The sequence below is a fragment of the Caloenas nicobarica genome, chromosome Z (assembly GCF_036013445.1).
Source record: "Caloenas nicobarica isolate bCalNic1 chromosome Z, bCalNic1.hap1, whole genome shotgun sequence".
Taxonomy (NCBI): Eukaryota; Metazoa; Chordata; class Aves; order Columbiformes; family Columbidae; genus Caloenas; species Caloenas nicobarica.
In genome coordinates this window covers 59,899,245-59,916,847 of record NC_088284.1, presented here as the reverse complement: position 1 = coordinate 59,916,847, position 17,603 = coordinate 59,899,245, and the positions used below count along the sequence as shown (strand labels likewise).

Genomic DNA, 17,603 nt, shown 5'->3' with positions numbered 1-17,603 from the left:
CGCCCCTCCCCTCCTCTGTCTCCCCCTCCCCCGCCGGTGCCGTGGCGGGCGGGGCGAAGGGAGCGGAAAGCGCTCCGAGGAGGCGGCCAATGGGGGCGCGCGGCTGGGGCTCGCGCCGAAGGGACGGTTAACGGCGGCCGGGCCCGAGGGCTGCGGGCGAGTATCTGCGGGGCGGCGGGCGGGCGGGCCGGCCGGCCGGCCGCGGCGTGACCCGGCGACACCGGTGAGTTGCGAAGTGCCCCGTCCCGGTCGTGTCACAGCAGCGTCCTGCCCGCGGGGGCCGCCCCAGCCGGCGGAGCGGTAGACGCGCCTCGGACAGGTGCGTAACCGGGCGCCAGAGGCGGGGGGCGCCCGCGTGGGAGCTCTTCGGCCGGGACAGTTTCCTCAGGGTACCCTCACGGTGTCTACGCGGTGGTTAAATGTTAACTCAGCGGCGCTGGGAGAGGTGCGGGGCTCCGTCGCGGTCGGAGCGCACCCCACTTGGCGCCTCCGCCAGCCCGGGCGTGCGGGTATGGTGCTCGGGACAGTGGGTTCCTTCCCGGGTCTGGTGTGCCTAGAGGGAAGCATGCTTCAGCTGTTAACCCTGTGCTGGAGCTTTGTCACGCTAGGCGGTTAAAAACAAGGTGATAGCAAGTCTGCGTTAGAGTTATCACAGGTTTATGTTCTGTTTAGAGATGCTGAACTGAGCCCGGGCAGAGTCATTTAGGATTTCTGTGTTGCAACATTGGTGACAAATTTGCTTTTGCAATTCGTGTTATACATTACTGAAGGGGGAGGGCGAGTTGGGAAGTTTTTTAGTCCTGGTGGTTTTTGCCCGAAACTGGGATTAACTTTCACATACGCAATGACATAAGTTAAAGTCCAAAGCTCAGCATGTGTCCAGATGTTATTTAGTTTGTTACCTAGCTTTTTTTGTGGGACAAAGGCTAAACCTCTGGAGCACAAATCTTACTGATGACTTTTAGAAAAAAACTTTTTTTTTTAAACGGACTGAGCATCATGATTTCTTAAGAAGAGATCATCTGTTTGCACTCTATGAATAGATACCCAACACCATAAACATGTAATGCATCATTGAACTTGGAATTACAATATTCTTAGAAAACCATCTCGCACTAACTTATAAAACTTGTCAGTGCTAGCTACTGTAGGTATGCAGCACCATTGTAGAGCAATGGCTGTAATACTGTTGATGACTTGAACTGGTCAGTACGTCTTTTGTTGTTGTTGTTTGTTTGTTTTGTTGGGTTTTTTTAACAGAAAAAAGCATATAGAGCAACCATGCAAAGATCACATCACAAAAATATGCACAGCTGAACTTCCAGTCATTGCACCAAGTGCAAAAGGATATTATTCTTTTTAAATATTACTTTGACACAAATAGTGTGGTTTTACTTTCATACTGATGCCCTGTAACAGTCTTTTTTTCTAGTATAGTACTAATAATTGTTTGTCAGGGAAGGGAGATGGTGTTACCTACTCAGTCCTTTCAGATCTTAGGTGTCATAGGCCTTACCTCCTTAGTTGTGACTTAGGAGGACAGAGCAGGTGAAAAACAGGGTGTTTGCATGCCGTTAAATAGTTATTAATTGGTGCTCATGGAAAGCAATATTTGACAAATGTTAAACTGCTTTGACAAGCTCTGTAAAGTAGGCTTTTAACCTTTTTTAAACCTGTTCTGCTATACCATACCTTTGCAGGCAGAGGTAACTGGATGGTAAACTGGAGGGAATTTGTTCAGCTGAAAACCAAGTCTTCCCCTCCCTCCTCCTTTGTAGAACTGTTTTTCAGCTGGAGTAGTTTTCCAGTATAGTTCACTATGGATTCTGCAAACATTTGCTCCAGGAGAAAGTTCTAGGAAAAGACTCGGGGAAAGACAAGACTGCGTCTGCTGGCAGCTCTGACTGCTGAGGGTGTTCAGCCAGCCAGAGCTGCAGGGTTGGTTTCTTGGCAGCACTAGGGGTATGGGTGGACAAATGTAACCTTTTTCAGAGTTTCAGCCTTTGATCTTTTCTGGAGAAGATCAAGTGCTACCTGGTCCTTCACAGTGCTAAGTCAGCTAGGATGGCTTAAACTGCCTTTACAGATTATTCTGTGATGGAGCAGAGGAGGAGCACTTGTATGGTCTGTGCTGTTAACTCAGACAACAAGGGAGTGGTGAATTCTTACATTGCTGAGACCAGAGTCATAAAACAATCTTTGAACATACTGTTTGTTATAACCCTTAATGAAATTTTTAAAATATCTTTCTCCTCAGCATGTCACTTGTTTCTTTTTCAAGGTTTTTTTTTTGTTTTGCCACCACAGCTCCTGTTTACCTAGTCTTTTTTTTTATACTGTTAATGCTTGAGCTAGTGATTATGCTTTTCTTTAGGGACTTCTGTGGTGTTAATGTTGGTAGAACTGAGCCTCTCAGAGTTTCCTCAAGATGATAAAAATACTAAGGTAAAATGCATTGAAATCTGTGATGTAGCATATGTGTTGCAGGTTTTTTGTTAGCATTAGAACAAGCAGTTGAGCTGCTGACAGTAGCTTTGCAAAATGAAAAAAAAGGACAGAAAATAAGTCTTATCTATAATTGGTATTTCTTAATAGCTGCTTTCCTTGTTGTTGAATTCAAAGTTTTCACTGGCTACTATTTTTCACAGTGAAAAGGAAAACTGACGAGAAAATAAACTATGAAAGTATTGGTTATTGGCCTTGGAGGGTAAGTATTAGCAAATTAAATTTCCTCTACAGATCAAGACTGATCTTCCTTTCAGAATGATGTCATTTCTATTTCTGCATGTATATTTTTTTAAAAGATGTTACAAAAACACATGTATTTGTCTCATTTTATGGCACGTAACTCTTAAGAAATTGTTTTGTCTCACCTGGAGATCCCAGGTACCACCTCTTTCTAACCTCTTTCCTGGCACTGCTAGATTTACTGTCTGAAAACTGTTGGAACCTGCCAGAAAATTTCTAGAGGTAGAGAGTATTTAATGTGGATACATTCTTGGAGAGTTCGGATTGTGTCATTGTGTCTATATAAAAATTTGTGTGTGAGCTTGTACATATGTTTAAAAGATTGATTTTTGTATTCATGCAGTTTTTACTATGTTTTGTAACACAGTGTAACAAATGGGGGGAAAACAACACTGGCAGGAAGGCTTAAGAAAATGCTTCCCAACTGTGATATAATCTCTCAAGATGACTTCTTTAAGGTAACAGTATTGACAGAAAAAACTGATAGGTAAAAGTAGGCTCAAGTAGATTTTAGTATAATTTCTTCTCTTTTCAGTTGTCCTATTGATAAACTCTTAAAATGGATGCTTCTTAAAATAATGCTGACTTCATGAGAAAAACAAAGAAAATGAGCACTGGGGTAATTGAACTTTCAGTGGCCAAAACCACTGAGCATACTCAGCAAAAAGAAGTTTACTGTCGTCTTTGATACCTTTTTAAAATAAGGAACACGTGTACATTGGATGCATATGTCAAGATACTTTGTGCTATCAAATTTAATGATAGTGTGTTAACCCTACATCCATACAGCAATAGCTAGTTCTTTATCTCCCAAATCAAAACAGGAAAACAACTTTTGCATTGATGTTTGTTAAGGAAGGTGAAGCAGTTCTTATTTCTGAAGTAAAGCTCTGATGAACTGAAGCGGTATGATTTGGAGAGTTTGTTATTCTAAGTGAAGTGTTTGTATTGTATTTTAACAGTTGTATACAGCAGTTTAATTTTGAAGATAAATTTAATGAATTTGGATACAGAAGTGTATAACCCTTATGTTTGTAACTGAAGAGTATGTATCTGTGACAGTGGTCATAAAAGTGGCCTTGAAAATATTCAATTTTTTTTCCCCTTCAGCCAGAGTCTGAAGTAGAAACAGATGAACGTGGATTTAAGCTATATGATGGTCAGTAGCTTTGAGGCATTGCTTTTAAACATTGTATTGAAATTCTGTTGTGCTCAGCTTCAACACTTCTTCCCCTCTACCCTGTGCCTCTCTTCCCTTCTGAGCAAGGCAGTAAGCAAATGGTTGTTTCAGAGCAATCCTTTCCTCAGTTTCTTTCAGCTCACTGAGATAAATAAGGAAACTTGCTCAACTGGTAAATAGCTTAAGCTAGTGCTTGACCTTTCCTTTTTTCTTTTTAATCTTTTCCTATATTTCTCCAGTTGCGTCTGGTGCACTAGCAAAAAATACTGTTAAAAGCCTTGGCTTGCAGCACTGGCATAAGCTTAGCCTCATCGCTTGCTATGTGATGATGGGGTTTTTTTTCACTTCGATAATGAACTCATGGGATATCAGCACTGAGTCTTTTTCTTTGTCATATTACAAATCAGTCAAAACAGGTCTAATCCTGACACCTTTATTTCATGTTAGATCTCACACAGAGGCCAAATATTTTGAAGTTCACAGTTAATGCTGGCTCACTGTGACAATTTAGTTTTATAGACTTCTAGATCCAGATCCATTTTAGGCCAGTGCTTTGATTCAGGTCATATCTAGTTGTGAAGAGTTATGTATTGGCTGATCTCTGATACTTGGTGATCACAAAATGTATTACTCAGAACATTGGCCAGAACCTTAAATTGTACCTGAAAACTGACTGTTATCACCCATGAAGTCTCTGGCTCAGCCTCTAGACTTCATGAAACTGGAATGTGAAACTGAAGGGATAAGTTGAACATTCTGGTTCAAATATCTGGATTTAATGCTGCTCATAAAAGCTCCTCTAAAATGTGTTCTCTCTTATGTTATCCCAAAGGCTGCCGCCTCTCTACCATTAAGTTCATTCATTATATTCTTACTGATCTACAGGCAAAAACGTGCTATGTTGTATTGTTTTGCTTTGTATGCTATCCTCCTTTCAATCCGTCCATCTCCACCCTCCAAATATCTGAACCCAATAAAAACCCAAAGCAAAAAATTTTCAGGGCCTGCCTTTTACATCTGTGTCAGTGACAATTGACAGAAGGGTAAGTTTTTACACGTTTTGTGGAATAGGAGAATGCTCCCTGCAGTTTCTATCGTCAAGAGAAGGGCTGTGAAGTTTGTTTACATGCTTTTTGGTGCCAGAGTTCAGAGAGACCACGCCCACCAGAAATAACCCAGTCCTGGGGAAAGCTTTGGTTTCATGGTATCAGTTGTGAACATGGAACTACTTGTATGCATAAGTGAGAATTTTTGGGGTGATCCTGGTCCCTTTTGTTTAGACATATATGTAGATTGATTCTTACTGATTAACCTAGGGGCACTTAGGGTTTTGGTTTGGTTTTATTCTGGTTTTATTCCCTGTTTTTAAGGGGTGCCTAACTTCCTGTTTTCATCTAGTACTTGATGCCCTCTATATGGATGAAATGGTGAAAAGTATTCACAATTGGATAAAAAGCCCAACAAGCTCAGTTTTTGGGACAGAAAAGCCACAGAATACATGTGACAATCTGAAATGTACCGAAGATGTTTATATTTTGATTGTTGAAGGCTTTCTGCTATACAATTATGAGTAAGCAGTATTCTGTAACCTGATATATTCAAAGCTGACCTAAAATGGAAGAGGGAACTAAATATGTTATTATCTTAGGCCGCTTAATGAGCTGTGGAATAGAAGATATTTTCTGACCCTTCCTTATGAAGAGTGCAAAAGGAGAAGGAGGTAAGATTATTCAGTTATTGCTCATAGGGTTTCACTGTATCCCCTAACCTGGAGTGGTTCTTTCGTACTAGCTTTTCTTTGGTTCTTGCCAAATGTAAGCTATTAAGATCATCTGTCCTCTGTGATTCCCAGTGAAAGCTGTGTGGGTGTTTAACCAACATTAACAAAACCATGCTGAGATGTGTAGAGTTTTTTGCTTGCTTTGGTGTTTTGTTTCATTTTCATTTTAGAGCACAGGGATATTTAAGTGTTAATTTTTTTACAAACACTGAAAATAGGATTTGTTGTCCAGATAATTTATTTAAGATTACTGACTGTATATTGGAGTTAAACTATGTTTAAAATGTGAAACAGTTAAAAATATACTAGGCAGTCTTATCCTTGGTTGGATATAGCTACGTGATGATTATTGTTAAAGTAACGATGTTCATATGTGATTTCAATGTATACTTTGTTTAGACTGTGCATTGGTTGTACCATATATCTGATTTAGAGTATTGAGCTAGTGTCTGACTTGACTCCAGATTGGAGCAATACTGTGTGCTTGGAGCAATACATGTGCACAAAGTCAGAATCTGCTGGCTGAGCGAAGAAATCCTCCACTCAACTTGCTTTGTTTAATTCTACTTCTTGGTTCCTCACTAGACTCATCTTTAAAGGACTTCAGTGTCCAGGCTGGAAGTGACTAGACAAAACTGCTAGTAATTTAAAACTCAATAAATCTGTATACCAAATTAAAAAAGTAACTTTCGTTAACATTTTCAGTGCAGCTTAATTTATAATTAGTACCTTTTTCAATTAAAAAACAAAACAAACTTCTACCTTATCTTAAACGTAGTTTGATTGGCAGAAATAGGTGAGTTAGCAGATTATATTAAAACAAAAGACCCTTCTTTACTGCAGCACCTATGCAGCCTGCTCGTCTTTTTTTTTCTGTTTTGGTTAGATGCTCTTATTAAACTATCTGACACTAGGGAAAAAGTGTAAAACGTGTATGGGAAAGCAAATATATTTTTGTGTAGCACCAGAGTCTATCAGCCAGCAGATACACCGGGATACTTCGATGGACATGTGTGGCCTATGTATCTGAAATATAAAAATGAATTGGAAGAGAATGCAAGTAACGTTGGTATGGTACCCTTAATTTTAAACTTACAAAATGCTTAAGTATGGTACTTGTGCAGTTTTTGTTGGGTTGTGGGGCTTTTTGAATGAGGCAAAGTTTTCTTCAAATTTTTTTGTGGCACTTGGATAGTAGATTTGGACCTTTTGTTGGTTTATTTTTCATGTCTATAGGGTTTTTGGTTTTTTAATAATGATAACTATGAAGTTAAAAAATAGAAATGTTCTGATCGCTAAGTCCATTTAACAAGCTAGCTCATGTGTGTATGTGTGCATACATGTGTGTGACTAAATAGGAAGCTTCTGAGGCAATAGCTGTTGCACTAGCTGAATTCTTCAGAACAGAATTGAAATCCTGCTGAAGGCTGAAGATACTTTCTAGGTTCTGTATGTGCAAACTACAGCCACCAGTCTTGCAGAAGAAGTGTCACAGCTGAGCCAGCTGATAAGGCACTGCCATGGGCCTGTGTGCTGTTCACACTTGTACAGCTCTTGGACTGCCTTCTTTTGGGGGGCGTGGGGGCAGAGGAAGGAGGTGTGAGGTGGCTCTTCATCAGCACAAAGACTAGTGCACTGCTTCTTACTGTGCAGTGAGAATGGGAACCGCAGTGCCCTGCCTTGGCTTTCTCAAACCATGAAACTGAGGAAGAACCTGAGGTCTTCCACTGCATAGGTACCTTTCTGCTGAATTACTCCGTTGATCTAGAATATTATAACTAGAATATAGAATATTATAACTAAATATTTTCCCGTTATGTTATTTTTAACATGTAAAATGAATTTGGGAAATCAAAAAAAAAAAGTACTGTTCTTGGTTTTTATTTTTTCATTCATTCTGATGGCACCCATAGGACTATTGAAAACTTTGCCAATTGCTATTACAGATAACTGGCATAGAACTCATGAAAACTTTTTCTTTCATCTTTCTTAGTTTATTTGGATGGAACAAAATCACAAGAGGAGCTTTTATCTTGTGTGTATAGTGATATAATGCAAGAATTAAAAAAGCTGAGGGAAGGAAGTAAGTAATGTTACTGGAAAATGAATCCGCTTATCCCATTCCAACTTAACAAAAAGCTAATCCTTTTATATAGAAATACCACAAGGATTATGTAGATCTATTTCTCCTTATGTATTATTATCCTTATACACATCTGTCTGTTATCTTAGGTCACCATAAGCTATACTTTTAAGTTCCTTGGAATTGGATGTTCTGAAATAATAGGTGAATCCACTGTTATCTGATGAAAAATAATAAAGAAAAAAATAGGGGGAACAGAAGGAACATGGGGCAAAACATCAATGAAAGCAGACGTGTTCATGGTATTAGTTTCTAATATACAGTATGTCACAGGCAGTATGTATAGTGATGTCATGTGCAAACAGAGAATGACACTAGAGGTTAAATGTGTACTTTTCATTTTTATTCTAGATCAGCAGGTCACAGCATGATAATGTAAAAGCCTGGGTTCCATTTCATATGAATTGAAAACCCCAAGACTGTCAGACTTGGCAAGCCAACCAACTGAGCAGATGTTGTGTACTTCTATAATAGTAGTTCATACAACACAAGTGCATTTGTAGCGACTGTTAATTCTGTAAGCCTCAGGTATTGTTGAGTAGTATTGACAGTGTATTCTTTAAAATGCCATTAATCAGTCGTGTTTTCTCTGATCTTTAAATATGATTGAATATGTACATTTTAAAGAATATAAACATGTTTTAGTGTCCAAAACTGAAATATAAAGATGCAGTTCTGTTGGACTAATAAGCGTATTTTAACATAGATGAATGCAATTTGAAATGTTCATATAGAAATGATGGTGATTACCGCTAATTTATTAGCTTCTAATTGCTGTTAAACATAGTTAGAAGAATTAGCTATATGTTACCTAACACTAGATTTAAAGCTGTATAAGCTGTTACACTGCTTATTCAGGAACTGAAACTGTTATTGAATATATCATAACTGAACTTACTCAGACTTGCTAAATACCTCTGTGGTGTTTGTCAAGTAGTTTTTGTGTTTTGTATTGGTTGGAGCAGTTGGGAATGGATATTTTAAAAAACCCAAACACCTGAAGAGAAGTCAGGTTGTTAGAAAACATGGGGGAATAAGATGCAGGGAATGCAGATACATCTCTAACAAGATTAAGTACATGTGTTGTGTAGAGATCAAGGATCGGGGTGGCACAGACTACTAGACAGTACATGCATGCTTCAGAGAGAAGAAAGGAAGAAAGAATTCTTATTAATATTCATAGCTCAGATTGAAATTATAGTAATAAAAGTATTCAGAAAGCAGGTATGCTAAATATATGCTAAAGCTCTGTTATAGGATTTGTGTGCCTTTAGATAAACTAGGAAACTGGGAAGTTGAATCATATTTGGTTGCTGAATAAGTAATGTATTAACTCTTACGTTTTCTTTACATTATCTTAAATTTTTATCAGCCAGAATAAAAATCAAGCTACACACATGAAAAGCAAAGGACAGAGTTTATTACTTATATGTCAGCTAAGCTGATCACAGTGACTGAAACGCAATGCTTTATTGTTAACAGTATTAAGACTTTTAAACCTCTATATAAGAAAAAAAGTCTTAAACATATTAGAGCTGTGTAAAGCTGTGTTTAAGACAAAGTGCTTCCAAATACTATTTTGTATTATTATTTTGCAGTAAAAATACTTGAAGTTGCATTTGTTCAAATTCAGTGATGGACTGACTGATTTCAAAGTGTATTTTTGCTTTTATTTCCCTTTGGAAGGGCTACAACTGTGAGATGTAATAATGCTTGGATGGTTGTGGTGGGTTGACCCTGGCTGGCCACCAGGTGCCAATCAAGCTACTTTATCACTTCCCGTCCTCAACTGGGAATGAGGAAAAAAATATGACAAAAGGCTCTTGGATCGCGATAAGGACAGGGAGATCACCCAGCAATTACAGTCACAGGCAAAACAGACTTGGTTGGAGGAAATTAAATTAATTTATTGCCAATCAAATCAGAGTAGGAAAAGAAGAAATAAGAACTAATATTCACACACCTTTCCCCCACCCCTGCCTTCTTTCCTTGAGTCCCAATTTCTCCAGCTTCTGCCAGCAGCACAGGGGGACGGGGAATGGGGGTTGCAGTCACTTCACACATTGTCACGTTGTCTCTGCCACTCCTTCCTCCTCACCCTCTTCCCTGCTCCAGCCTGGGGTCCCTCCCACAGGAGACTTGGAGAACTTCTCCAAGCTGGGTCCTTCCTGTGTGCTGCAGTTCTTCACAAACTGCTCCAGTGTGGGTCCCTTCCACGGGGTGCAGTCCTTTAGGAATAAACTGCTCCAGCCTGGGTCCCCCACGGGGTCACAAGTCCTGCCAGCAAACCTGCTCCAGCCTGGGCTCCTCTCTCCACAGGGCCATAGGTCCTCCTGGGAGCCTGCTCCAGCACCGGCTTCCCGTGGGGTCACAGCTTCCTTTGGGCATCCACCTCCTCTGGTGTGGGGTCCTCCCCAGGCTGCAGGTGGGACTCTGCTCCCCCATGGACCTCCATGGGCTGCAGGGGGCAGCCGGCCTCACCATGGTCTGCACTACGGGCTGCAGGGGAATCTCTGCTCCAGCGCCTGGAGCGCCTCCTGCCCTCCTTCTGCACTGATCTCGGTGTCTGCGGAGTTGCTTCTCTCACGTGTTCTCTCTTTCAGCTGCTGTTGCGCAGCAGTTATTTTCCCTTTTAAATATGTTATCCCAGAGGCACTACCACTGTCACTGATGGGCCCAGCCTTGACCAGCAATGGGGTCCATCTTGGAGCTGACTGGAAATGGTTCTCTTGGACACAGGGGAATCTTTTCACAGAAGCCACCCCATTACCAAAACCTTGCCACATAAGCCAAATATAAAATGAAAGGAATAAATTTTTGTTGTTGCTTTTCCCATCCCTTCACAGAATTTGTAGGCTTATGGTGCCCCTTTGGTAAACTTTAGAAGTATTTTGTTACGTGGAGAAATGTGCGTTGGTTCGAGAGGAACATAAGAGATCCTTTTATGAATTGAGAAGGATAGGAAGTGAAGGGTTAAGACTTAACGGGCTCCTCTCAGGAGAAGGAAGCATTTCAGTATTGGCAGTCCTTGAGTGATTTTATTCAGCAAGTTTAGCCATTATTCAGAGGAGTAAATGAACAATGAAACCACCCAAGTTTGCAGATGATACCTGGCTTTCTCAAGCGGTCTAACATTGGTCCAGTGGCAGGAGCGCAGTTTTGTGAGATCCTTCCATGGACAAAAGGGGGTATATGAGCCCCAGTATAGATTTATGCATTTGAGGTGTAAATCATTTATCAGACTATAGATGGTACTGAAGTTGTATTTCAGCAACTTATAGTTACAGCTACAGCTCAGAGCAAAGACCTTTGACAATTCTTCTGGAACCATGAACCACAGTGTGGAGCTGCATCAAAATGTTAGGTAGGCATCTCATGAAAGGGTATTGCAAACAAGACAGGTGGTGCTACTTTGCTCCTGTGTGAAATTAGTGGACTCACATTTTTGGTATTGGGCAGTTCCAGTTTCTACATCTGGAGGGAGTCCATAGTGGAGTTAAAAGAAGGGCAACTAATGTGATCAGGCGAATGGAACAGCTGCTTTGTGAGGAGAGACTAAGAATGCTGGGACTTTTGTCTTGGGTTTGGTTAAAACAAGACTGATTCTCTTTCAGAGAATTTTTCTTTCAGGTAAGTTCTTCTAAGTAACTGCATTTTTCTGAAGTTGGCTGCGTGTTTTCCAAACACTGTCCACTCTAGAGCTGATAACACTTGATGTTTACAGTTTGACTGAGCTAATGGTAGGAATGGTATGCAGAAAAGGCCCAGGTTTATCTTTTATTGCTGTAGCAACCAAGGCTGCTGATACTCGTTTCCCCGAAAATAAGACCTACCATGTAAATAAGCCCTAGCATGATTTTTCAGGATTTTTGAGGATGCTCAAAATATAAGCCCTGCTCCAAAAATAAGCCCTAGTTACAGTTCATTTAAAAAGCCAATTTAAATAGTGTCCAGGCAGCTATACATGTAAAAAAGTAAGAAGTTTTGGAGCAAAAATTAATATAAGACCCTGGCTTATTTTCAGAGGAACAGGGTAAACTTCTTATGTCCCATAAGTGAGGAGGTCATACTTGCAGGGAGGGTCGGACAGAAGAGGTGACCCAAATTGACCAACGAGGTATTCCATGCCATGCACATAATACACAGTTTAAAAGCTGAGAGGTCACGAGGGTCTCGCTTTATTTGTCCATGTCCGGCATCTGAAGAAGTCCCTGCCTGTTCTCTTGCCTGCAATCCTGATCCTGGTTGCAGTCCGTGCACTCCTGAATCCTGTTCATGTCTAATCCAGTCCAGGACTTCCTGGTGTCTGCCCTGCAGCCTCTGCCAGAGGCTCCCCACAGCCGCTGTGGTGATCCAGGAAATTCAATATTGGTGGTGTATACAGTGTTTCTTTGTTTATTAGTATTATTAGTAAAGCTTGGTTTTAACTTTCCAGCTTGCAGGTCTCTTTCTCTTTTCCTCCTATGGCCTTTCCTTAGTGGGGAGAGCAGCGGGTTTAATAGAGAGCATCTGCTACAGTTTTTTTTGCCCTGCAATAAATCATGACAAGACTCTTCACTCTGGAGATGAGAAGTCTGAGAGGAAAAAAGGTCAATGTTTACAAAATCTTCAAAGCTGTGAGTCAAGTGGATGCAGAAATAGTATTCACCACATTGTACAAATACTAGTTTAAGGGGTACTCCTCCTTTACATGAAACAGATTGACCAGTTATATTGAGGTAGTACTTCACACAGCAGTGAGCTCCTGAGATTTATTGCCATAGGAGGCAGATAGTACCAGCAGGTTCTGAGGGATTGGGAAGATCCATTGACACCAGGCCCATAAGAAGCAGGCAGGGCTGTAGAAACTGGCCAGGCTCACCTGTGGTGCCTAAATGATGTGTCTCTTGCCAGTTGCTACAACAATTCACATTAGTGGGAAAAGATGAGCTCTTCTGAGTCTGTTTGCAAAATAAAGTATTTCATGTGCCGGTATAAAAACTTACAGAACTCCCCTGCAATGTGTGTATGGTGGCAAGATGGATTTGCTTTCAAGGTGTTACAGCCCCTGACAGTAATAATCTAGTCTGCCCCGGCAGTTGTCTTTTGATGGCCAGGGCTGTGCCAGCTGTAAAGTGTGTTAGAGAGATTCCTTTTCCCTAGGTTTCCCATAGTAGAGACTCAGGCATGGATTCCAGAAATTCTTCTAAGATAAATAATTTATTCACAAGGTACAGCATACAGCAGCTCAAGCTGGGTGCCTCCTGAAGAGGGGACCCTCAGTAGAGAAAAAACTGTGACAATTATACCCCCACAGTCCAAGCCACCACCCCCCACCTGTCACTCAGGCCCAACTGCAAAATTAGGGTCTGGAGTCTCACTGTTCTTCATTGCATCTCTTCATTTTTTGTCAGACAGGCTGTCCATTAAAGCTGTGGCCTCCACTTGCTGTTTTTCACCTGCAGCTGGAGAAAATAAGTTTTCGGCAAGAGCCAAAACATTCTTCTGGTTTGTCTTCTGTTGGATGAAGTTCTGTTCCATACTTCCAGGTATGCAGCTGCTCTTATCCTCTATAGCTTGAAGACTCTCAGGCATTTATTACTTTACAAAGCAGAAAGTTCAAAGGTTCACAGCTTGCAGAAGTTATGCTAAGCAAACTTACTTATGCTAAGTGAATTCTATATTAGCAGTTTCTAAACAAGTTCTACAAAACGCAGTTGTCAAGGTTTAATTGCAAGGTGACAATAAACGGTGGCAGATGCTCTCTGTTACCCCCTCACTCACCCTCTCCTTAGACAGGAAAAAGTGATAAGGAGGAAGGGAGACTTTGAGTTGGAAAGGTTTTAAAGACTTTACTAATGCTACTAATTAATAGAGAAAATGATACAAAATAGACAAAACCAATCGTGGATGTCCTAGGATAGAGCAGAGTTTAACCCCTCCTGTGGTGGGTGGAGCTGGTGTGCCTCCAGCAGTTGCAGGGCAGGCACCTGGAAGTCCTGGGCAGGATATCACAGCAAACCGGAACTGGATTCAGGGATGCAGGGTGTCAGGCCTTGGCTTGCAGGGACAACAGGCAGGGTCCTATTCAGATGCCGGCCGTGGTCAAAGAGAGCGAGACCCTTGTGATCTCCCTCTTTTATAGGGTATATGATGCGTATGGGATGGAATACTCGGTCAGTTCTAGTCACCTTTTCCATCTGCCCCTCCTTGCAAATATGCCCCTCTAGTGATGGAATGTGTGAAATCCTATCAGTGTTCGTGATTGTTATTGCAGTAAATCTAAGCATGAGCTTCTTCTGCATTCCATAGGTCATCTTATCAGTCCCGAAGAGAACGGCGTCTCAAAAAATATGCAGCTAACTTCAGGAAAGTGCAGTTACTTAGAAGAACTTAGCTGAAAGGAAAATTTACTGAAAGAGAACTGGTCTTGTTTTTAACAAAACCAGGACAACAGTATACCAAGTAATTCAATAAGCTAAGGCAGTCTGTTCTCTAGAAAGTGTTTGGGGAGAGCTGCAGGACAGGAGCCTGTGGTTCGTTTGTGAAGAAAGGATGTTTTTTTGGAAGTCGTGTCACCTTCTGCTGGCTGCAACTTTAGGCTGTCGTAGCCAAAGGAAAGCTTTGCTAAGTGTCTTGCATATGTTTATAAACACGGTGGTGATAGAAGTGGTGGTGTTCTATAGGAGTCTAAAGGGCTGTGGCTTATACAGGGCGTTTCAAAAAGATGGCCCCAATTTGAAATCACTGTATCTCTGCAACCGCGAACTGCCCACTTGAAAGGGCAGGGCACAGAGCTTCCAATTATTTCAACTTGATTACTCATTAAACCGTTTGTAAATTTTTGTGTAATTGTAATATGTTGCCATCGTGAAATATACTGCTTTAAAACTGGGCTCACCTTTTCAAAACACCCTGTATATAAAAAGCACAGAAATGGAAGTATGGGATTAGTTTGACATAAAGAAGGTGTCAAAACGTCGAAATAAGGGAAAGACCGTTATAATGTAGTATTCATATACTCCTATGTAGTAGGAACAAACTTTTTCATCTCACAGAGCTCTTGCTGCCAAGGTTAGCGTGCCAAAAATCTTCTCCTGTTACGTTACTTGGTTTATTGAACGACTACCACTTCATACATGTCTTTCAGACTGAAGTTTGATGTAGGACAGTGCTCCTCATGCTCTGAAACCGAGGAGGGGACGGCCCTTACAAAGGAGGACTAGATGATCTCCGGAGGTCCCTTCCAACCCTCACCATTCTGTGATTCTGCGATTAAACGCTGTCCGGGGCTCCCGCTCCCTACCCCACGGGGCTGCTCCGTTGACTTCCGGACTCGGCTGCGGGAACCCACGGTAGCTCCGGACCCCGCCCGACTGACGTGTCCGGCCCCGCCCCCTCCGCAGTGCGCCTGCGCCTGCCCGTCCTCTCGCGATAGTCCCTCCCTGACCGCTCGCGCTGCTGCGCTCCGCGCCGCCTCCGTCGGCCCCGCGCCGGAAGTGAGCAGGGGAGCGTGCGCGCCGGGCGCGACCGTTGACGGCGGCGGGTGCGGGGATGTCGGCCACGTGCGCTGTGTCCCGCAAAGCGCAGCCGCCGCTGCCGCCGCGTCCCGCGGCCGAGAGGGACCCGCCGGCCAAGGCGATGCGCAGGGGGCTGCGGCGGAGCCACGAGGAGGAGCGGGAGCAGCTGCCGTGGCCGGGGGAGGGCGCGGGCGGTGGGGGCAGCGAGCCCGAAGGGGAGCAGGCGGCCGCGCCGAGCGAGGAGCGGCGGAGGCGGCAGCCTCAAGAGCCGAGGGCGCTGGCGGCGGCGGCCACGGCAGCCAGCGGGGAGGAGGAGGCGGAGGAGGAGCGGCTGGAGCGGGAGCATTTCCGGAGGATCATCAACGCCTTCCGATACTACGGGTAACCGAGACCGGCCGCCGTGTGCGGAGGCCCTGCCAGGGCCCCGCCGTGTCCGCCGCGTCCTCCTCGCACGCACCTGGCTCCCAGGGCTCGGGAGCTCGCCGGCCGTGCGGGCGGCGCTCCGGAGCTCTTGGCTCTTACGAGCCTGTCGTGCTTCGGGAGGCGCCGTGCCTGAAGCGGGAGCCCGGGGCAGGGGAGAATCGCTGCTCCGCTCACCCGTCTGCATGCGCACGAAGCTGCCTCCATGTCCTTGTCAGCCAGAAAGCACAAAAGAAAAAGGAAGCCGAAGCCACCTCGAAGTGCGATGCACCTGAAAAGGGTGTAAAAAGTCTCTTTTTATAAGACAAAGTGCTTTGAGACGCTGTCAAGTACTCAAAACCACAGTAGCACCTGCTGGCAGAGAGACGCAGGATTGTTGGGGAAATTTTTGACAGACGTGTTAATTTGTGCAAAAGACCTGTTGATAGGGCTAATGGATGCTATTTTGTTATAACTTGGGTTTTTTAGACAGCTGTTGAGGCAGAAGATGTCTTTATGGCCCCATAGGAGCGAGGTAGAGGGCGAGGGAGGACCCAGCTTTATGTCTGAATCCATTAGATGGAAGAGGAGACTAAAATTACTCAAACTGCTGGTAGGTGGAACTAGCTGAAAAAGTGCAGTCCTCTACAGTATTTTGGTAAACAGTCTTTGTTACTCTAGGTTTGGGAAGCAGATTTGGGATGTAGCTACACTATGGGTTTCTATACATCAGTTGACAAACCGCCATCATGTGAATCGTTATTATGTGGTGCACCCTTTCTGTTAACATTAGACAAGTATAATTTTTACATGATGGTTCTTGGAAGGAGTGGGTGATTTTTATTCTGTTTACTGTTTTTATATAGGGATTTTTTGTTTTCCAGGGCTACTATTTGAGCAGGAGATTGGTCTAGATGATACTTCAATGTATTTTCCAAACTGAATTCTCTAATTCAGTTTGGCCATACTAAAGACTTTGTGTTAGTGCAACAGCCAACCATAGTTTTCTTACATCCATGATGTAATTGCATCCTCAGGCCTTAGGAGCTGGGAACATCTTTATCAACCTCAGCTGTTTTTCTGAGTTGTTTTTGAATACTTCAGTTTCAGGAAATACATAATAAAATGATAGGACTCAAATTTTCAGTACAGAAACTGAATTAAATTACCTCTGCCTCAAATAAATAACACTGAATGTAAGTGAAGTGACATATCTTGGTAGTTAAAAATAATTTAATTTGAAACACCTGTGTGAGTAAGGCAATAACACATTTTCAGGTGAGTCCATACTAAAGTTATTGTCATCTCGAGACTTCATTATTTGTATGTAGTTCTGGTTACAGGGAATTATTAGTCCTGCTAGAAGGTTACAATTCAACATGAAAGGGTGGAGTATCATCATTGAAAGAATTTTTCTGATAAAACTTTCAAGGTGATATTAAGCTGAGCTTATACGCTTTATATAGAAGATCGATTTCTTTTTCTTATTCCTTCTCTTTTTTGTTCTTAAATGTAATTTAAAACTAGTATAGCTATTGCAACGGACATGCTTTTCTCAGTAGCACATATGTAATGTTGGAGATACTAACTCATCAAATTTCTAGACTGAAGTTGCAGTTAAAATTGCAGCAGTTGCAACTTATGCTCTCTGATGGCTAGTTTTCAATTCCGTGCTGCTGACACAAGACTTTGAGAAACTGAGTTATGACTTGACCTGATAAAATGATTTGTTGTGGCCAAAAGGGGCAGTATTCCTTGTCCCGATTTTATGACCTCTCTAGAGTCCCTATGACTGTGCTCAGCCAACTTTGCTTGCTAAACTGACAGAAATCAAATCAAGCAAAGTCTATATAT

General features: G+C 42.5%; 2 protein-coding genes across 7 annotated transcripts in view; both read left to right on the top strand.

Moving 5' to 3' along the window:
* The first annotated feature begins 37 nt into the window (after positions 1-37).
* NMRK1 (nicotinamide riboside kinase 1) overlaps positions 38-17,603 on the top strand; it is an 18,971-nt gene continuing 1,405 nt past the window's right edge. The window contains exons 1-9 of one of the 5 annotated variants that reach the window (XM_065655675.1): positions 38-223; positions 2,375-2,445; positions 2,649-2,707; positions 3,116-3,206; positions 3,859-3,907; positions 5,327-5,498; positions 5,577-5,648; positions 6,671-6,777; positions 7,702-7,791. In XM_065655675.1, coding sequence (XP_065511747.1) covers positions 2,679-2,707; positions 3,116-3,206; positions 3,859-3,907; positions 5,327-5,498; positions 5,577-5,648; positions 6,671-6,777; positions 7,702-7,791 — 610 coding nt within the window. In that variant the 5' untranslated portion in view covers positions 38-223; positions 2,375-2,445; positions 2,649-2,678. Of the gene's footprint in view, positions 320-2,374; positions 2,446-2,648; positions 2,708-3,115; positions 3,207-3,858; positions 3,908-5,326; positions 5,499-5,576; positions 5,649-6,670; positions 6,778-7,361; positions 7,444-7,701; positions 7,792-8,202; positions 9,442-17,603 lie in introns of those variants that run through there. The other 4 variants (XM_065655676.1, XM_065655677.1, XM_065655673.1 and 1 more) reach the window with 4 other exon arrangements.
* The window catches only part of CARNMT1 (carnosine N-methyltransferase 1), a 22,748-nt gene continuing 20,419 nt past the window's right edge, over positions 15,275-17,603 (top strand). For both annotated transcript variants that reach the window (XR_010607796.1, XM_065655671.1), the window contains exon 1: positions 15,275-15,731. Coding sequence is in view for 1 of the 2 variants with exons in the window: in XM_065655671.1 (XP_065511743.1) it covers positions 15,385-15,731 (347 nt within the window). In the remaining variant the exon portion in view is untranslated. The remainder of the gene's footprint in view (positions 15,732-17,603) is intronic.